A 17,679-nucleotide genomic window follows, 5' to 3' on the forward strand; every position below is an offset into this window, starting at 1 on the left:
CTGTTGCTGAAGAGTTTACAGTTTGGCCTTAGGAACTGTGGCAATATCAGTACCTTGCTTTCTGCTGGCCCAGAGGCTGGAAAATAAGTTCACAGTTGGATGCTGGAATAGGCAAGAGCTGGCATGCTGGTCTGGATTTCCCCCTTTCCCAGCAAGTTCTTGCAACACCTGACTTAGAGTCATCTCACCTCAGAGACAGGTGCAGAACCCCGAATGAAGGGCTCCGTGTTGAATCCAGTGCCTTGGATTCAAAAATATGCCAAACCTTTTCCCCTGAGGAGCCACCACCAGCTGTGGTGGTTGTGGCAAGAAGTGTCAAAACCAGCAGCATCACTGGGAACGGGGCCCATCTCAGCACCGGGGCAATCTGCCACTCCCCAGGGATTTGTGCGCTGGTGGTAATGTGTGTGTGATGGCTCGCCCTGTTGTTTCAGTGTGTGCAGAGTCACACCTGCCCACTGGGAAAGAATTATTGGGACTTCTGTTTTGCTTGAGACAGAGTCAAGGGAGAAGGTGATAGTCGTGAGCACCCTTCTCAGTAGTTTCCTAACCAAGAGAATGCATGTTCAGCAATGAGGAGGCTTAAGCTTAATGACTTTCTCAACATGCATGGGTTCAAACTTGCCACATCTACTTGGAGGTGGCTGAAGTGTCAGGATATAGCTTACTCAGCGTGGCACATAAGGTAGACGAGGCACCCTTCAGTGTCTCACATTTCCCCTTGAAGCTGTCAGCAGTGCACGGGGTTGAGTGGGAGAGGGCAAAGTAGGTCTGTGCTTCTTCAGGGGGAATATATCTCTGAAAACCTGCTATTTACATTGTGCTGTTGGTTCAAGTGTCTCACAGCACTTTAGAAAAAGCCTTAAAACAGCTCGGGGAGAGTTCAGGAGGGTGCCTGCCAGCAGGCAGGAGGAGCTAGAACTCAGGCCTCCTGACTCCCAAACTCATGCTGCCTCCCTTGGTACCCATGGGTCTCAGCTCCAGGGAGTTTGCTGAAATGGATGGCCAAGCAGGAATTTTAAGGCACATTCAGTGCTTGTTTTCTCACTGTTTGTTGTGATTAGGTGGTTTTAGAAAATACCTGCACTCTGACTAAGGCAGGAGAGTCCCCTGGAATAACACCACCAAACAAACCTACATAAAGCTGTATCTCATAGTAGTAATGTCTTTATAAACAGCGACAAAACAGAGAACTGGTTAATAAAGTTTACATGCCCTTCTCAAACACCCTTATTTTTATGTGCTTTCGTGTTGAGAAGAAACTGACCCCTTGGTCTCAAATAGTTTTGGCAGTCCTCTTCTTCATCAAACCTGCTCTCATCCACCCCTACTCGACTGGCCTTGTTTGATTTACTAGTAGAGATGTGTAGCCTGAGTGCTGGTTACTTTCTGAAAGATGTCTTATGATCCCTTAAAATGGAAAGAACCAAATCCTGGCAACTTTTGAAAGGAACATCCATCCCTCTATCAGTTCCTGCGTTAAATAACTTTCAGAGAATTTAAAGCCAAACCATTCCACCTATTGCATCTTGTGTCTTCATCTCACTGTGATTTTTATAAAATGCTATTAATTATAATGATTTTTTTCCAGAATTTATTACTGAGAGATAGAATTGGCCACAGGAAGAGATGGGGAGAAAAGGAAGAGGTTTGAGAGACAAAAAGTGGTGCTGCTGGGCAGCAAGTCTCTTCAGGAACAGAAATCACGGGTGCACATTCAAAGGCACTTAAGCATCAAAGAATTTAAGTGGGTACTTAGTGTGTTTAATCTAATAGATTTTATTGAAATTTAATATCAACAAGTCATGAAGACAAATTTCATGCCAAAAGATTAATTCAGAGAGTTCTTCTTTCAGAGTGAGCAAGTGAAGTTAATTAATTGTTCCGAGAAACCAGAAACACCGAACAACTAGCAGGCAACATTAATATCTTAAGGATCTGGCACCTTGCAAAGGAAACTGAAGAACTGATATCATGAATTACTCAGGCTGCCACCTGAGAATAAACTTCCTGGGATAGGGGGCAGGCATTTTTGGGTTGCTTCATTAACCAAGGATTTTGTGTAAGGCAGGAAAATGCCTCAGCATTTGCAGACACTGAAAAATTTATAAAACAGCCGATGTTTTTAGAAGTTAAAAATTCATATGTAATTAAAAAAAAAGGAAAAAATCCTTTGGGAAAATATACAAGCTATTAAACAAGAACTAGATTTTGCTCTAATTTGTTCTTTACACCTAGCCCTTGATCCTAAATTTTGCTAGAAGCAATTGTCATTAGTCTCCAGAAACATTAGCCCCTGCCTGAGGGATTCATGTATTCCTTCTTTTAATACTTAGACACTAACCTTGCTTCATTTATCTGAGGTAATTTTTAAATGACAAGCAATGTTAAGACTTGACTGTTCACAAGAAAAAAAAATTATTATTTACTGACATAGAAAGACCTCTCTAATCTCTTTTTATAATCTTTTAGGCCCTGCCACACCTATGCATTCCTACAAGACCTAATGTATGGGGAAGTTACTGGGAACCAAAATCGCATTTACCTTGTAGGTCACCAGTACAGATGTGTAGTTGTCCTTACTCATATTTCTGTGCAGTAAGTTAATGGGAGTAATAGCAAAAACAACAGCAATGAACCTCTGTCAAATACCTACAGTAGTGGGTGGGCAAAATGATGCCAGAGCTACCCAGTTTGCACCAGATGAGGGTGCATCCTCTATTTTTAATACATTCATCTTGAAAAACATGATTTGTTTTTAAGTTGCAGAAGGACGTTGCAGTTTTCACAGCAGCAGCCCCATCGCCTCTTGTCTTTAGACGCAGTAGGATTTATTTTCTCTGCAAACAATTGAGCCAAAGGTCTGCAGGGTGCCTGTTGATTCTCCTGGGAGTTACCCATTTCGGTGCCGCGTGGGGCTGCGTAACACACAACATCGAGCTGTGCTGCCGTGTGCGCTCATTGCAGTGTTGTAACAGGGAGGGGCAAAGCCAAATCGTTTGCAGTGGCTCAGGTAGTGGCACGGCATTTTTACGATACCTCTCTTCAGACATCCTGACGCCTGATCTTATAAAGAAAACTTGAAAAGATAACGTGTTCCTCATTAGTGCCTTTCTTCATAACACACGCTTCTTACTCATGGTAGCTTCAGCAATTGCAGGGGTACAGCTGCCCAAATGAGCCAGATCCTAGGAATGAGCCAAATATCACCAGGCTCTCAGTGGGTCCAGTGCAAGTCCCTGTCAAGCCTGAAACTATGGCTGGAAACAGCATGGTGGCGAGGGAGTTTTGGCCACACAGGAGGCAGTGAGAGGAGACGGGGTTCATGTAACAACACTCAGTGGCTTTATGGTGAGCCTGTTTCTACCAGAGTCATTCTCGTAAGGCCGCGCACGCTGACTTGGTGACCAAGTTCTGCGAGTAACATATTGTGGTGCTGCTGGGCTGTCCCTGAAGGGCTGGTGCTATAACTCTTGGAACAGCCAAGGGGTGATGGTTGCAACAGATTTCTGTTTATGCCTCAATTTCCAATTCACTATTAATGCTCTCCAGCATATGCCCTCTGCTCCCATGTAAATAAAAACTTACTGTGGAGACTCGGGTGCAGCAGGAATAGAGACCACAGCAGCGAGACACAGGTAGATCCTTTGTTTCCAGATTGCGTAACCCCCCAAAACAACAGCCTTCTTTAAACTAACTCTTTTTTTTTATTCCTCTGTGCTAAGGTAGTAAATTATGCTGCTTTCTTCATTCTTGAAAAAGAAATTCAGATCTGACCAGGAGGCCCTTCAAATTTAATAACAAGTTTTAGAGGCAGACAAAGAAATACTAAACATTAGGTGCAGTATTTCTTTGGCTTTCAGGTAATGAATATTTCTCTCATCAAAGAGCTACAGGACTTTAAGAATACATCTAGCTAGCTTTCAGTAGCAATTACTCAGGGTTGCTTAGTTTCAACTTGAAAAAAATTACAATAGGATTGTTAGCAGCTGTGAGAGATAGAAAATGAATCCTATTTTTGTGGACAATAAGCCAATCTGACAATGTCAGAATTACATAGCTGGAAACAACAAGCATGTTATCAGCTTCATGCATGGATCTAAGTGTACAACGTAAAAAGAGATTCAGTCTGCAAGATTTCCACCTTCATCATTAGTGGTATTTTCTTAGAAAGAACATTGATTTTTTTAAGGTAATATCAGTAATATTTTTTTCTCTATGAGATTATTGGGAGCTTCTGTCATCATATCTATGAAAAAAGCCGTTTCCTGTAGCTAGGCTATTGCTGGGCAAGAAGTTATTCTATACCACATTTTCTTTTAAGGGTGTGAAATGACATGTTGGGAAGTAGATTACTGGGGATGAGCATTTCACACCCCACCACTATCATCTTCCACATGCAGAGTTCAGATTATGTTATAGGCATCATGCTCTGCTTTCCACCCAAAAAGGACTTCTTCCAGCAGCAATACATAAGAGAATTAAAGTTGGTACCGCTTTATTTGCCTACTGGAACATCCCTCCTTCATTTTGAGAGGGTTATAGAGAAATATTTGAAAGGTTTAAATGAAAGTTCTGTGAATAAAGTTCCTGTTCTCTCTCCTCCTTTCTGAAACAGACACCCACAGTACGGAGGATTTCATTGTAAGGAGACATTTTTGGTAGAAATATTAATATCAAAATTGTAGTTATACATCTGCTTAATCATGGTTCAGCATTCCTCAATTAGAAAATACCAAGAAATGAAGCAAGATTACAGTAATAGTTGATATTTTAAAAATTCTTTGGAAAACCATAAAAAGAAACATGCTGACAACTTAAACTGCAAATGTCCTTATGACCTGTTATGTCTGATTTACAAGGCAGTTGCACAACATTTCCAAAATTAAAGAGAAAATGGGTATTATTTCACTAGACTAATAATCATCTGTGTCGTGCTGAGGTATGTGGGTCCAAGATGAGTTGATCAGAATCTTTTTTCAGTACTTTGGCATTAATGTATGTCTGAAGACGATATAAATTGATTATAGAGTGTGTCAGCCTATATCTAATGACTACGGTTTGATATGACTCCCAATTATTTAAAAAAAGAGGAAAGGTGGGGGGGGGGGGGGGGGAAGAGAGAGAGATTGAGAGGTAGAGAAAGAATACACATGCCAGTCTGACACGGGGGTCTTACTGCATTCATATTTGCTATGCTTTTGTATTTTATAGTCCATTAACATTATGGAGCGGACATTGCAGAAATACGGAAGCTATGAAAAATTTGAACAGGCCACCGGAGGCAGCTTGCTGACCAAAAGTCGTATCTGGAACCACGTCAGGAAATACATGGTGAAAGAAGGCTGTCTTGGTGAGGTAAGTCGTACACTGGATCAGGAAAGAAACATTTATGTAGATCTTAGAAATTACACATGGATGGACCTGAGAGATGTCTGGGAGGCCTTTCCTCCGTAATTACAAGAATATTACTTACATCATATTTTTCTCATGGCTGTGCCCAGTCTAATTTTTGAACAATTGAAATGATGCAAATTCCTCGTGAATGCTTCAGCCATCTCTCTGAGCCTGTTTCCTGATTCATATATGCTTGTTCTTAAATTCCTCTCTTTTGGGAGTACCCAAGAACGACACCCTTCCTTCCCTCCTTTTTTCAGCTACTTGGAGACTAGCATATTTCCATTTATTCATCAGTTCTGCCATCCGTTCTCTTGTATCAAATTACTTACACCAAAGGAAAGAGAGTTAAGAAAAGGCCAAGACAAATAAGCAGCAGCCCAAGAGACTGATTTATAAGAAGCAGCACAAATTAAAGTTACATAAGTGAATAAAAATGTCGGAAAGAAGTTGGTTTGTTGAGTTGGTTTGAGTGCTGCTTTTTCCTGACTTTAACCATCTAATTTTTGAGAGCCCTGTGCAAAAAACTTATTTCCTATACTCAGGATTTTAAAAGTCCGGTTTGACTGAGTTAGATAGAATTGCTTGGAAGGGTCAGATTAAATTGAATGTATAAAAAGAGAATTCCAAATGAAAACACCAGCTGACACAGTCCAAGACTTGGATGAGATCGCTGGCAGTGAGCAAGGCAAGTCTGGAGTGGGAGATCAATAGACAAAAATTAGTTTCTGGGAAACTAGGTTTAATTAGTAAACATAATATTATTAGGAGAAACCGTTAAAGTCATCACACCTTTTTGAGATACTGTAATTTGACACTGATACCAGACTTTATTGGTGTTTCTAAGAATGAGGTTACAAAACTACAGTTTAGAGCAAGCAGAAAAAAATTACATTTTCGGTCTTTTCTGTGCTTTTATCTCCCTTTGCGTTCATTTTTGTCTTGGTTTGTCTTCATGGAAGCAGGATCCTACAACCCTCATCAAACATGCCATGTCATTCTTAATGAAATGCTTTACTACTTTTGAAAAGTACGGTTAATACAGCACGCTTAGTATGGTCTAAAATATTACAAAAATACTTTCTCCAGTTGAAAAGGTGTTGATAAAGCTAGTTGGTACTGGTGGTTTAAATCTAAATGCTTTAGGATTTACCTTTCTTTCCTGCATCTTAAATAAGAGTTTTATGGGACTGATTGCTGTTGAACTTGAAGCTGAATGGTGGATTTTGAATACAGGGAAGTGTCATGGTAATGCCTTTGATCCCTGGGTCCTTCTTTGTTAATTTGATAGTAAAAAAAAAAAACAAAAAACTCTCTTGTAGGTACTCCCCCTTGTGCACTTCTGAGAAGTACTGTGGGGACTTTCTTTAGGCATTACTTGAAGCAAAATGTGCTTAGTCTTCAACAAAGAGAGTTTCCCTTCTCCCTCCCAGTCATTTGTTTAAAAATTCTCTTTAAACCCAAATAACTATGTATATCAATATGCATTAATTTCCTTCTCTGTCAGTTTTTTGTTTTGATTTCTAATTTTCCAAGAGAAAACAGGAAAACAAGAACTGCATTCTTTTATAAAACAAAACAATACCAGTATTTTAACAATATTTCAAGTCTACATCATGTATCAGGAAACAAAGTACACAGTGCTTCCCCCTCTCCTTCATGTGGCTTTAGAATTGCAACTAAAAAAAGGTTTCAGACTGTTAAGTGTATAGGTACCCAGTGAATTTATGTGTGCTTATCTAAAATATTTCAGTTCTCAGTAATACCAAGATAATTAGACACAGTTTAAGAAAAAAGTAATTGTCTCTAATTTACTCTGCATTTGATGCCCCTCCCCAACCTAGTCAGTGTTACCATAATGAATTTTGCAGTCTCATATCTGCCTGTCTTAACCCTCATGCTGAGACCACTATAGTTTGAGGTTTTGTCAGCAGCACAGGTGACTAGGGTAGCTCAGTGGAATCAGAAATGTCTCTCACAGGTGATTGCTGGTAGCAAGGAAGAGTTGTGAAGGGCAAGGGACCAAAGAGAAATGCAGTACTGGAAGGGCCAAAGGAAAAAGCAGAAACAGGAGCGCGAAGAGAGCTCTTTGCTATCTGAACTCTCTCATCTTCAGATTGTGGTCCATCTCACGGAGGACCTGCTATCTCGAGCCTCAATGACGGTGGTGAATGGCTGTCCCACTCTCACTATCAATATCTCCACTGCGCGAGAGCACTGGCTGGAAGGGATGCTGAGACATGAAATTGGTATGAGCATGACATCAGTTCTTCAGGCAAAGGGGAGTACTTGCATGCATTCTTTCTTACTTTGCAATGAAGGGCCAGGCACTGTACATATGCAGAAGGAGGGAACATCCCTGCCTAAAGAACCTATTCTGTAGGTGTGCTAAAGGGAAGGAGAAACTATTTATCACTGCACAGCACAGAAGAAGGAAGATAATCCACTAGAGGATTCCTAGGGATCATGTAAATTAGCATTTTAGGTCAGATCAGGAGTGAGCTTTTGAAGCAAGTCTACCAGCTAGTCTCACTTGCTACAGAGGTTCACATGCCAAAGGAATCTTGGAGCAGACAAAGTGTAAACCTTTCAGATGATGCTAGCCCAGCAGCTATGCTCTAGGGCATACCTTCTGTGCTGTCACTGCTCAGGGACATTTTGTTCATGAGACTAACCTAGAGCTAGTCTGGAGTAAAAAAAGGGAAACAAAACCAGCGCAACCATTCAACCTCAGCACCAGCCATTTCACTTTACAGATCTGCTTCTGTTATGCTGCACTGCTTGCAAATGTAGGCATGCTTTAGGTATAAAGAATTTACCCAGCTACCTGTAAACCAGTGCAAGATTGCCTTGATTTTGCATTCTACATGCATGTAGAAATTTCTACAAACTTCTCAGTGAATCTGTTCTAGTTAAGTACATCAAAACTGGATAAACTTGGCTAGTGACTGAATTTCAGCTGAGGAGTAAGCCCTGTGATTGCCTTGAAGCGCTCTTATTCCCATTGTAAGGGTACACAGCATCTTCCAAGGCTGCAGTAGCGCTGTTGAATTATCTTCAAGAGGCAACATTTCTGCTCCCTTACTTGGATTCTCCTTCCTTCTGTTCGCTACAATGCCTAGCCTATGCTAGAGACATTCAGCATGTAAGACACTTCTGAAAATTCCTTATCATGGATTTGGGAACGCAAATCCTGCTGACATTTGTATTCCTTAGGCATTTGCAAGAGTCCCACTTGCAGTCAGCAAGTGAATAATTGCACTGTGTATCTACCTCTGACAAAATTCTCTGTTGTAGGCAAGGCTAAAGTTGGCGTTTTTCCCAGTGCCCAATCTTACCAGTTCAGAGTTCTGAAATGGGCATTGCCTTCATATTTTAGCTTTTTTTTTTTAATCATTAGATGCTACTGTTCTAAGTCACATATTCCTTTCTTTTCAGGAACTCATTATTTTCGGGGTTTTAACAACAACAGCCAGCCTTGGTGCAACTGGAATGGACGTAGAAAACACGGGTTAAAACCAATCAACCCTACAGAAGAGGGGCTAGCGAGCATTCACAGTGTCCTGTTCCGCAAAGACCCTTTTCTTTGGAGGGCTGCCCTGCTCTACTACACAGTGTATCAGGCTAGCCAAATGTCCTTCAGTCAGCTTTTCCAGGACGTGGGGAAATTTGTCAAGGACCCCAATACTAGGTGGGATTACTGCGTACGAGCCAAGAGAGGGTGGACTGACACATCACAACCAGGTGAGTTCCCGATTTGTCTTCTCTATTTTTGTACTTCAGGGAGGTTTTCAGAACGTGCACAGAGCTCCTTCATCACGTCACACAGTAAAACCTTTGCAAAAGGGAGAAATGGGACTCCACACTTTCTGAAATGAGGCAGCAGGATTTCTGCTATTGAAAACAAGGCTGAAAATGCACATCCGTGAGACTTTCAAACTGAATCAGTAATGGATTTTTTTGGTTGAAAGTGGGAATGTAAATTGCAAAACTGTGAAAAAGTTCATACTCACAGCTTTGACCTCCTTTCATGTTTATTACAAGAGATGTAAAGTTGCTGTGGATATTCACAGACACCATCTTCTGTGCTTGATTTCTTTCTCTGGCTAGTGGATTTAGCCTTCTAGTTAGTTTTTGGGAAGGTTTTCAAAGTCTGCAATATAAATACCTAGTTTTTGAAAATAAAATTCTTCTGCTCATAATGGCTTCTAAGAATATGCCTTGAACAAACCCTGATAGAGGACAATGTATCTTGATTCCTTTTAGGCTGTTTCAATAAGGATCAGGTGTACTTGGATGGCATCCTCCGAATCCTGAGATACAGGGAGTCCATTGATTTCCATCTTCTGACAGCCCTTGGAAAGGTGAGTGGACTCATTCTTACCAGAGGGTACGGTTTTATTATTTCAGCAAGTCTTCCTGTAAAGAGCTATGAGTCATTGTGCTCTGTTTTCTTTGATCTAGAAATCTCTATTCCGTACAGCACCTTGTGTTACACAGTGCAAGTTACAAATATTTGAGGTCCTAAAAATTTCTACCAGCTTTTCCTCATTCCTCACTTATCAGATTAAGATTTTATGGTCATATTTCTCAGACTTGCCTTTCCTCCCTTTACAGGGTACTACCTGACTTGCAGTACAATGGACTGTCTTGGGCAAGCAGGACAGGTGCTAGATAAGGTGGTGGTCCTAACAGAAAACAAAATTAACCATTTGATGCTAACGCATCCCCTTCCACCACAAAGAGTTTTTAATCTCAAATTCCTCTCACTGTTGTCACCTCTGATGTTTTTCAAAAACAGGTTGGTTTTTTTTTCCCCAGTCTACATGGTATTTCTGCATTCAGAGAACATGTTTTACGTCCATTCTGTCATTGCTTGTTTGTTCACAAAATCATACTAAGAAGTGCAGAAACTTTGTCACACTTCCTGAACCAAATTGCTCATAATGGCTAAGTTTCCACAGTTCATAAAGCAGGGTTCATACTCACATAAACCAGGCTTCAAATTGATGTTGTTATGCTTGCATTTAGAGCTGATATACCAAAATTTCTGCCTACTTGGCAATCAATGGGTGATAAAGGGAAGCGGCATATTACGATAGAAGGGTTTGGTCCACATTTAAGTTTTGCCTTTAGTGTCAGAAACACCCATATTGGTGAGCAGAGCTATTTAGGTAACTTAACCAAGTTAGGAAGCTCTGAAAATAAAATTGCACTGTCAAATAAGTCTCCGCAACTTTATTCTCTGAAACTTCCTTTTGCTTTAAGCCTGCTTAACTCCACACAGCTTCTGCCTGCTAAACCACTGAACACATACTGTTCCTGTGCTGCTTTATCCCTTTCTCTCTTCGGGGAGTCTGCAGGATTGTCAAGCCACTACAAAAACATAGTAAGTCATTGCTGATATAATTACAGATTCCGCTATAATCCACATGGCAAGGCATCCACATTAAGGGTCTACAAGCAATTTAATTCTAGCAGTAGGATAATGTATAAGTGCTTGACTTTACAACTTCTAAAATCAAGGGATCTTAAAGTCTACTCTGAATGTTTTTGCTGCACACATCTTCTGCAATCAAACTGGAAATTTGTGTCTAAGAGCAGTGCCTGCTCTCAGCATCACAGATTGGTTGAAGTCTGCAGGGACCTCTCAAGATCATCTAGTCCAACCCCCATGCGTAACCAGGGTCAGCTAGAGCAGGTTGCCCAGGACCATGTCCAGTTGGGCTTTGAATATCTCCACTGATGGAGACTCCACAACCTCTCTGGGCAGCCTGTGCCAGTGTTGTACCACCCTCACAGTAAAAAAAGCGTTTTGTGTTCAGACGGAATTTCGTGCATTTTAACTGGTGCCCAATCGCCTCTTGCCCTGCCAGTGGACACTGCTGAGAGAAGTCTGTCTCCCTCATCATTCCTTCCCATCAGGTATTTATACACACTGGTAAGATCCCCCTGAGCCTTCTCTTCTCCAGGCTGAACAGTTCCAGCTCTCTCAGCCTTTCCTCATATGTCAGATGCTCCAGTTCCTTAATCATCTTAGTGGCCCTTCACTGGGCCTGCTCCAATATCTCCATATACTCTCAGGAAAAACACGTTCTCTGACCATCAAGGAATATGAAGCTCTAACTGAGATCTACCCTGTGGTTATTATGAGTTTATCACCACTATAAAGAGTGATTTGTTTGTTTGTTTAGGGTGGAATAGGAGGATCAGGTTCCAAAGGGAGTATTAAGCTCGGCTGGCGTGTCTTCCAGGTTAGAAGAAAAAGCACAGGATTTAAACATAGGGAAGCCCAGCATTTAGTGGGAAAATTTTCATTGCCTTTTGAAGATTCTCAGTGTTGTATAGAATCACAGAATCGTATAGGTTGGAAAAGACCTTTAAGATCATTGAGTCCAACCGTAAACCTAACACCACCAAGACCACCACTACACCATGTCCCCAGGCACCTCATCCAAACGTCTTTGAAATACCTCCAGGCATGGCAACTCAACCACTTCCCTGGGCAGCCTCTTCCAATGCTTCATAACCCTCTCGGTGAAGAAAAATTTCCTCATATCCAGTCTAAACCTCCCCTGGCGCAACTTGAGGCCATTTCCTCTCGTCCTATCGCTTGTTACCTGGCAGAAGAGACCAACGCCCACCTCTCCACAGCCTCCTTTCAGGTAGTTGTAGAGAGCGATAAGGTCTCCCCTCAGCCTCCTTTTCTGCAGGCTAAACAACCCCAGTTCCCTCAGCCGCTCCTCTCAGAAGACTTCTGCTCCAGACCCTTCACCAGCTTCCTTGCCCTTCTCTGGACACGCTCCAGCACCTCAATGTCTTTCTTGTAGCGAGGGGCCCAAAACTGAACGCAGTATTCGAGGTGCGGCCTCACCAGTGCCGAGTACAGGGGCACGATCGCTTCCCTAGTCCTGCTGGCCACACTGTTTTTGATACAAGCCAGGACGCCGTTGGCTTTCTTGGCCGCCCGGGCACACTGCTGGCTCGTACGCAGGCGGCTGTCAGCCAGCACCCCCGGGTCCTTCTCTGCCAGGCAGCTTTCCAGCCACTCTTCCCCAGGCCTGTAGCATTGCATGGGGTTGCTGTGGCCCAAGCGCAGGAGCTTGCACTTGGCCTTGTTGAACCTCATACAATTGGCCCCAGCCCATGGATCCAGCCTGTCCGGGTCCCTCTGCAGAGCCTTCCTACCCTCCAGCAGATCAGCGCTCCCGCACAACTTGGTGTCGTCAGCAAGCTTACTGAGCGTGCACTCGATCCCTTCATCCAATATCTCAGTTGTTATTGTAACAAGTGAGCTCATCTTTCTCAGCATGCCTACCTTGGGCATATTTTCATTGCAAATACAATATGAACATAATAGGAAACGAAAACAGTCAACTATACTGCTGACAACAAATTGTTTCTGTGCTTTAGTAGGTAGTTAACACAGTTGTAAAATCAGAGCATTGCTTTCTCATGTGAATGTATTTAAGACAGAGCCATGCTGAAGTTTCCGTGTCTTCTGTTCTCATCTGAGTACTAGAGATCTGGCTGATGGAGGCAGTCGTGCCTTCCTGATGCTTCTGATATTACTTACAGTGTAGAAGAGAGCAGTGCGTGGAAACAGAACAGATGCAAGCTGTTCGGCATATCTAAAAGTGACTAAGAAAAGAGCTTGAAGCCTGAGAAAAGGTGCTTTTTAGAAGGAGCAGTTTTAAAACTTTGCAGGAAAGAATCAAATATGGGAAGCACTGCAAAACATTCATGTAGTAATCACATGCAAGTAATATTAAAGAGAAACAGAATGCAGATATTGGGTGCACTTCAGTATAGCATAACTACCAGAGTTTTAAAAAGCAAAAGCAGCAAAATGTCACCTACTATTCTGTTTCCCAAGAATGTGAGCACATTACAAAGAGCCTAAGTAAGCCTGTTTTAGCCTCAGTCTTTTTTACCTAGTACAATGATTTTAATTACATGTGGTAAGGAAGACAACCTGTTGCCACAGTAGGACGAGATTATGTTTTGGATCTCCTCAGAATGTCAACTTTTGTCATTTTTTAGCAATTCAAAGGACTGGGGAAATACATCCCATTCAAACCATACCTCGGATCACAGATACTTGTTTCTTGGTTGCTGCAGTAACAGAAACACCTGAATATAAATATGAGGGGGAAAAGGTCCTTTTTCTTTCCTTTTTTTTGGAGGAAAAGAGGTAGAATTTCAAGATGGGACACGAGGGAAGGTCAGTATTTAATCTCATTTGGCGCTGTGTCTCCAGACTGAGACAAGATGGTATGATTTTATATAGCTCCTCTGTATCTACTTCTAAATACGTTAATCAGGTGTAATGCCACACCATCTTCAAACAGCAGTATCTCAGTGACTTGAGTAAGCCTGAGCATGGGTGTATGTTTGTTTTTTTAATCAGGATGCATCTTGTCATTGCAGTTAGAAAAGCATACATGTGTACTCAGATGCAAATTCATTCTCTTTGTGGACTTTGCTCCCATTATCATCAGCGAGATATGCACCCCGTGTCTGACTGCCTCTATGGATCAGGTTTAGCAATCTGGATTAGACCCTCTTATCTTTCCAATCAGCCCTTCCATGTCCCTTACACATCAGTGGATCATCCATGCTCACTTTAGTCTTTTCCGAATAGGAACCATGACCTGCTAAGAGGGCAGGCTGTTTCCAAGGAGCCCTGACCACACAGTGCTCAGCTCCTTAGAAGAAACATGGGGTAAAAAGGTTGGACAGAGCAGGCTCCACTCTCAAGCCACCTGGCACAAACCTGCTGTGAGGAAATAGGATGTGCCACTTACTAAGCACAGCCAGGCTTGTGTTTTTTGCCAGTACATATGCTTCTGTCTGTAGGGTGCCCAGAACACGCAGCTTGTAGACAAAGCAGCAACCACATAAATTTCATCACGCTGGATAGCTGCCCAAGGAGTCCTGTTCTGTGCTTACAGGACAGCTTGTGTAGCTACTGCACAGCCAAAGCATTCATCCTTTCTGGACCATCATTCGCAGCACCTTGAGCTACTGTGAGCTCAAGACTTGAAGTCCTACCTCATAGAATCGTAAGACTATGGAGAAAAATCTCAGCTTTCATTAGAAAAAAAGTAGTAGGCCCTGTAGTAGCTGGAAAAAGTTTGAGAGGGTCACACCTATACCCAGAAGGCTCTGATGCCAAGAGGCAAACCCAATCTCCGCCCTGCTATTGAACGGCAAAAAAAAAAAAAAAGTTGGGATGCTTAAGGGTTGCACATGCTGCAGTTAGTTACTAGAGGTGCATTTTAATTTAGCTTTGCATAAGCACATTTGCTAGTGAAAACGAAAACATCAGAGTTCAGGTGAGCTGGCACCATGCCTTTCCCAAAGCCGGAGCCTGCCTGCTTCCTGTGCCATGCCTGTCCTGCACTCCCTTTCTAGTTCCTCAATCTTTGGCACAGTGTTTTTTCCATTCTCACGTCAATCTTTCCACCTCTTTGAGAAGAGAATCCAAGACTCACATGTGCTCCATCCTTTCCCTCTCTATTCCTGCAGCTGCTGTAGGTCATTCTCATTCAGGTTCCTATAAGTCTGTTCACTGATTGAATCAAAAGCAGAATCAGGAATTACGGAGGCATTTGCTAAAATGACTTTTTTTTTCGCCTCTTCCACTGAGGCACACAGTTATTCATGTTTTCAAATGAGTCTCCTTTTAAATCCCCCTGCTCTGAAATCTTTTCTTATTTACAAGCGAGAGTTTAGAGCTGCAGCAGAGCAGTAATAGGGCTATAGTGCAAAATTAACCCATGTCCTTCCTTGCAGATCTCGTATGAGGACGTGGACCGCCTGAAAGGATTAGCTGTGATTGAGAACATGAGGGTACCGCACTTTTTGCAAGACCATGCCCGGTATATGGAGCACTTGGAAAAGATCATGGAAGTCAATGAGCTGACTGATAAGGAGCTCCAGGATCTCATAAATTAACAGTATTAGCCCACCCTTCACTTACTCTGTGCAACTGAGGATGTAGAACTGGACTTCCCAGAGCTTGCAAAAATGGACTTATGAGGGGTGGGGTGGAAGGGAAGGGAAGGGTGGCCAGAATATGTGGAATTCAGAAGAGTCCCTTTATGTTCCTTTTGCATTGTGATTGTATACTGATTTTTTTTTTTTTTAACAGGTTTGTGCATTTTTTTAAATTTGGCTTAGGAATTCCTTTGCAGTGATCCGTCCCATCATCTGCTCTGTTTTATATGCTACGTATAGTGCTTGACACTGTCTTTTGTAAGATGCTGCCTTTTCCCATCCAGGTTTAGAGGTGAAGGAGAGGAGAAATTCCCCCTTAGTTCACTTGTGTTTGCCCTGTCTTTGGTCATAGCTTTCATGGTTCATAGCAACAGAACTGCTGTAGATTATGCTACATCGTTGTCTGTGTAACTCCTTCCCATTTGGTCATCATTGCAACGAAAAAAGGAAGTCTAAAAACACAGTGCACAGAAGCAGGTCTTTGTGCCATAGGATCAAAATGCTATAAAAAGTTTTGGTTTTTTCTTACTGGGAGACTTAGCATTAAAAAAAAAAATATATAGGTATTGCTGTTTTAATGACTGTAAGCAGGTAGCAAAGTTATCCCCTTTATCCCCTCAAAAAGTTACACTGTTCCATGTCTTTATCTGTATAGTACTTGTTTCAGGAAGCTGAATTCTGGAACGGGTCTCCCTCCTTTGAGGACAAGAATAGCACATCTAGGAAGTTCAACACGGCAGTTTTTTGGAAGAAGGATCGGGCAGAACTGTGATTTCATGACTTACGTGTTTTAAATAAATTCAGGAACACAGGGACATGATTCAGCACAGCAGGCAACACCCGCTTCTCTGGGTCATCTGAGCCTACAGAGGGTCAAGTCCCTTTTTGAGCAGTACCTCCATGCTACAGCAAGCTTGAGCTTGCAGAGCTCATTGAAGAAACAAGATGTGAATGGGGGGAAAAGAAGACTCACAAGTGCCCTATTCCTGTGTTCCAACAGAAGTGCTGCACCACTCTGAAGCCACCTTACCTCTGTTTTAACTGCCGGTGCTATACCCAGAACCAAGAAAAGAAAGCACCTTACTATAAGGCATGCTAGTCACATGAGGAATAGCTTAGATGACACAGGAGGGCTTCCTACATAAACTACATTTTCTGATTCCAGAGTATTATGGAATTATCAAGGCAAATTGAATTTTGCACCCGTAAGTATTCTGACAAAGGCTTTTGTTTTAGTAGACAGCATTTTACCAGGGCTTCTCTGAACTCCCAGAAAGCAGCCATGGTAGGAGAGGCTGGGCAGGAACTAGTGAGAACCTTGGACAGGGCTTCTGCCATTTCTTCCCCTTCTGCCTTGGCCCACTGGTACCAGACCTGGCATTGGGTAAGGTGAGTAGATGGAGCCAAGGTTTCCTCCCCACCACATTTGCATGGACCTGAGCCCTGGTATCCCTCCCTCCCCACTTATCCTGTTCTTTAATGAAACGGATGGAATAACCCTCCCACCTTATTTTACACCCAGGACATTACCAGCCATTACAGCAAAGTCTTGAGAACACATTTTCTGATCCATAGGAAAATCTGTGAGGAAAAGCTCTCAGTTGCCTAAGAGGTCTAAAGGTTTTTGAATAATCCCATAACAGCAGCTGCCTTTCAGATAGTATTGCAGGTGCATTTGCAGTGGCTTGCTGGCTGACTGCTTCAAAAAAGAAAATGCGCTCAACAAGCATAAATTTACTAAATTTGGTTATTTTCAAGGCAGGGACCAAGAACTGCTTGCAGCAGCCTTAATTTTGTATTGTCAGTATTGTTCATGAGCTGAAAGCCTTTCAGCCTCTGTATGCTGAAATAAAAGCCCTTTTCTCTCCTTCCCCCCTTCAGGCTGTCTGGTTTGATCACTGGTAACTTCGCCTCCCCAGCTTTGTTTAGAGCTGTGCCGAGTAGACACGGTGTCGCAGCAGCCTGACAGGAACCATTTGTGGTCACGCGCCCACGTGCTCCAGGTTTTGGCTCCTTTGCCAGGAGCAGCAAGAAAGCCACACACAACTGAGGTCGAGTCAAAGATTGCAGTCAAAAGCTGTCTTTGGAGTAAATCAGGCAGAGATCATTTGAGCTACACCATGGAAGAATCTGGCTCACTTTGCTGACGCAGGGGTATGCGAAAGGGACAGTCCTTTATGAAAGGGACAATTTTGAACTGATTTTTTTCTTACAGAAGAGATCCCTGCCTTCCTCCAGTGACTTCTACATAAGCAAAGTGCTTTTCTTCCTCCCCCAGTA

The 17,679-nt window shown here is 42.5% G+C and overlaps 1 protein-coding gene across 1 annotated transcript in view; it reads left to right on the forward strand.

Annotated features, from left to right (window-relative positions):
* Positions 1-15,901, forward strand: part of MATCAP2 (microtubule associated tyrosine carboxypeptidase 2) — a 28,907-nt gene extending 13,006 nt beyond the window's left edge. The window contains exons 3-7 of the mRNA XM_075493472.1: positions 5,215-5,358; positions 7,514-7,646; positions 8,836-9,141; positions 9,664-9,761; positions 15,196-15,901. Of these exons, the coding sequence (XP_075349587.1) occupies positions 5,215-5,358; positions 7,514-7,646; positions 8,836-9,141; positions 9,664-9,761; positions 15,196-15,357 (843 nt within the window). The 3' untranslated portion in view covers positions 15,358-15,901. The remainder of the gene's footprint in view (positions 1-5,214; positions 5,359-7,513; positions 7,647-8,835; positions 9,142-9,663; positions 9,762-15,195) is intronic.
* Positions 15,902-17,679: the final 1,778 nt, after the last annotated feature.

This window comes from Mycteria americana, chromosome 2 (genome assembly GCF_035582795.1).
Source record: "Mycteria americana isolate JAX WOST 10 ecotype Jacksonville Zoo and Gardens chromosome 2, USCA_MyAme_1.0, whole genome shotgun sequence".
Classification (NCBI taxonomy): domain Eukaryota; kingdom Metazoa; phylum Chordata; class Aves; order Ciconiiformes; family Ciconiidae; genus Mycteria; species Mycteria americana.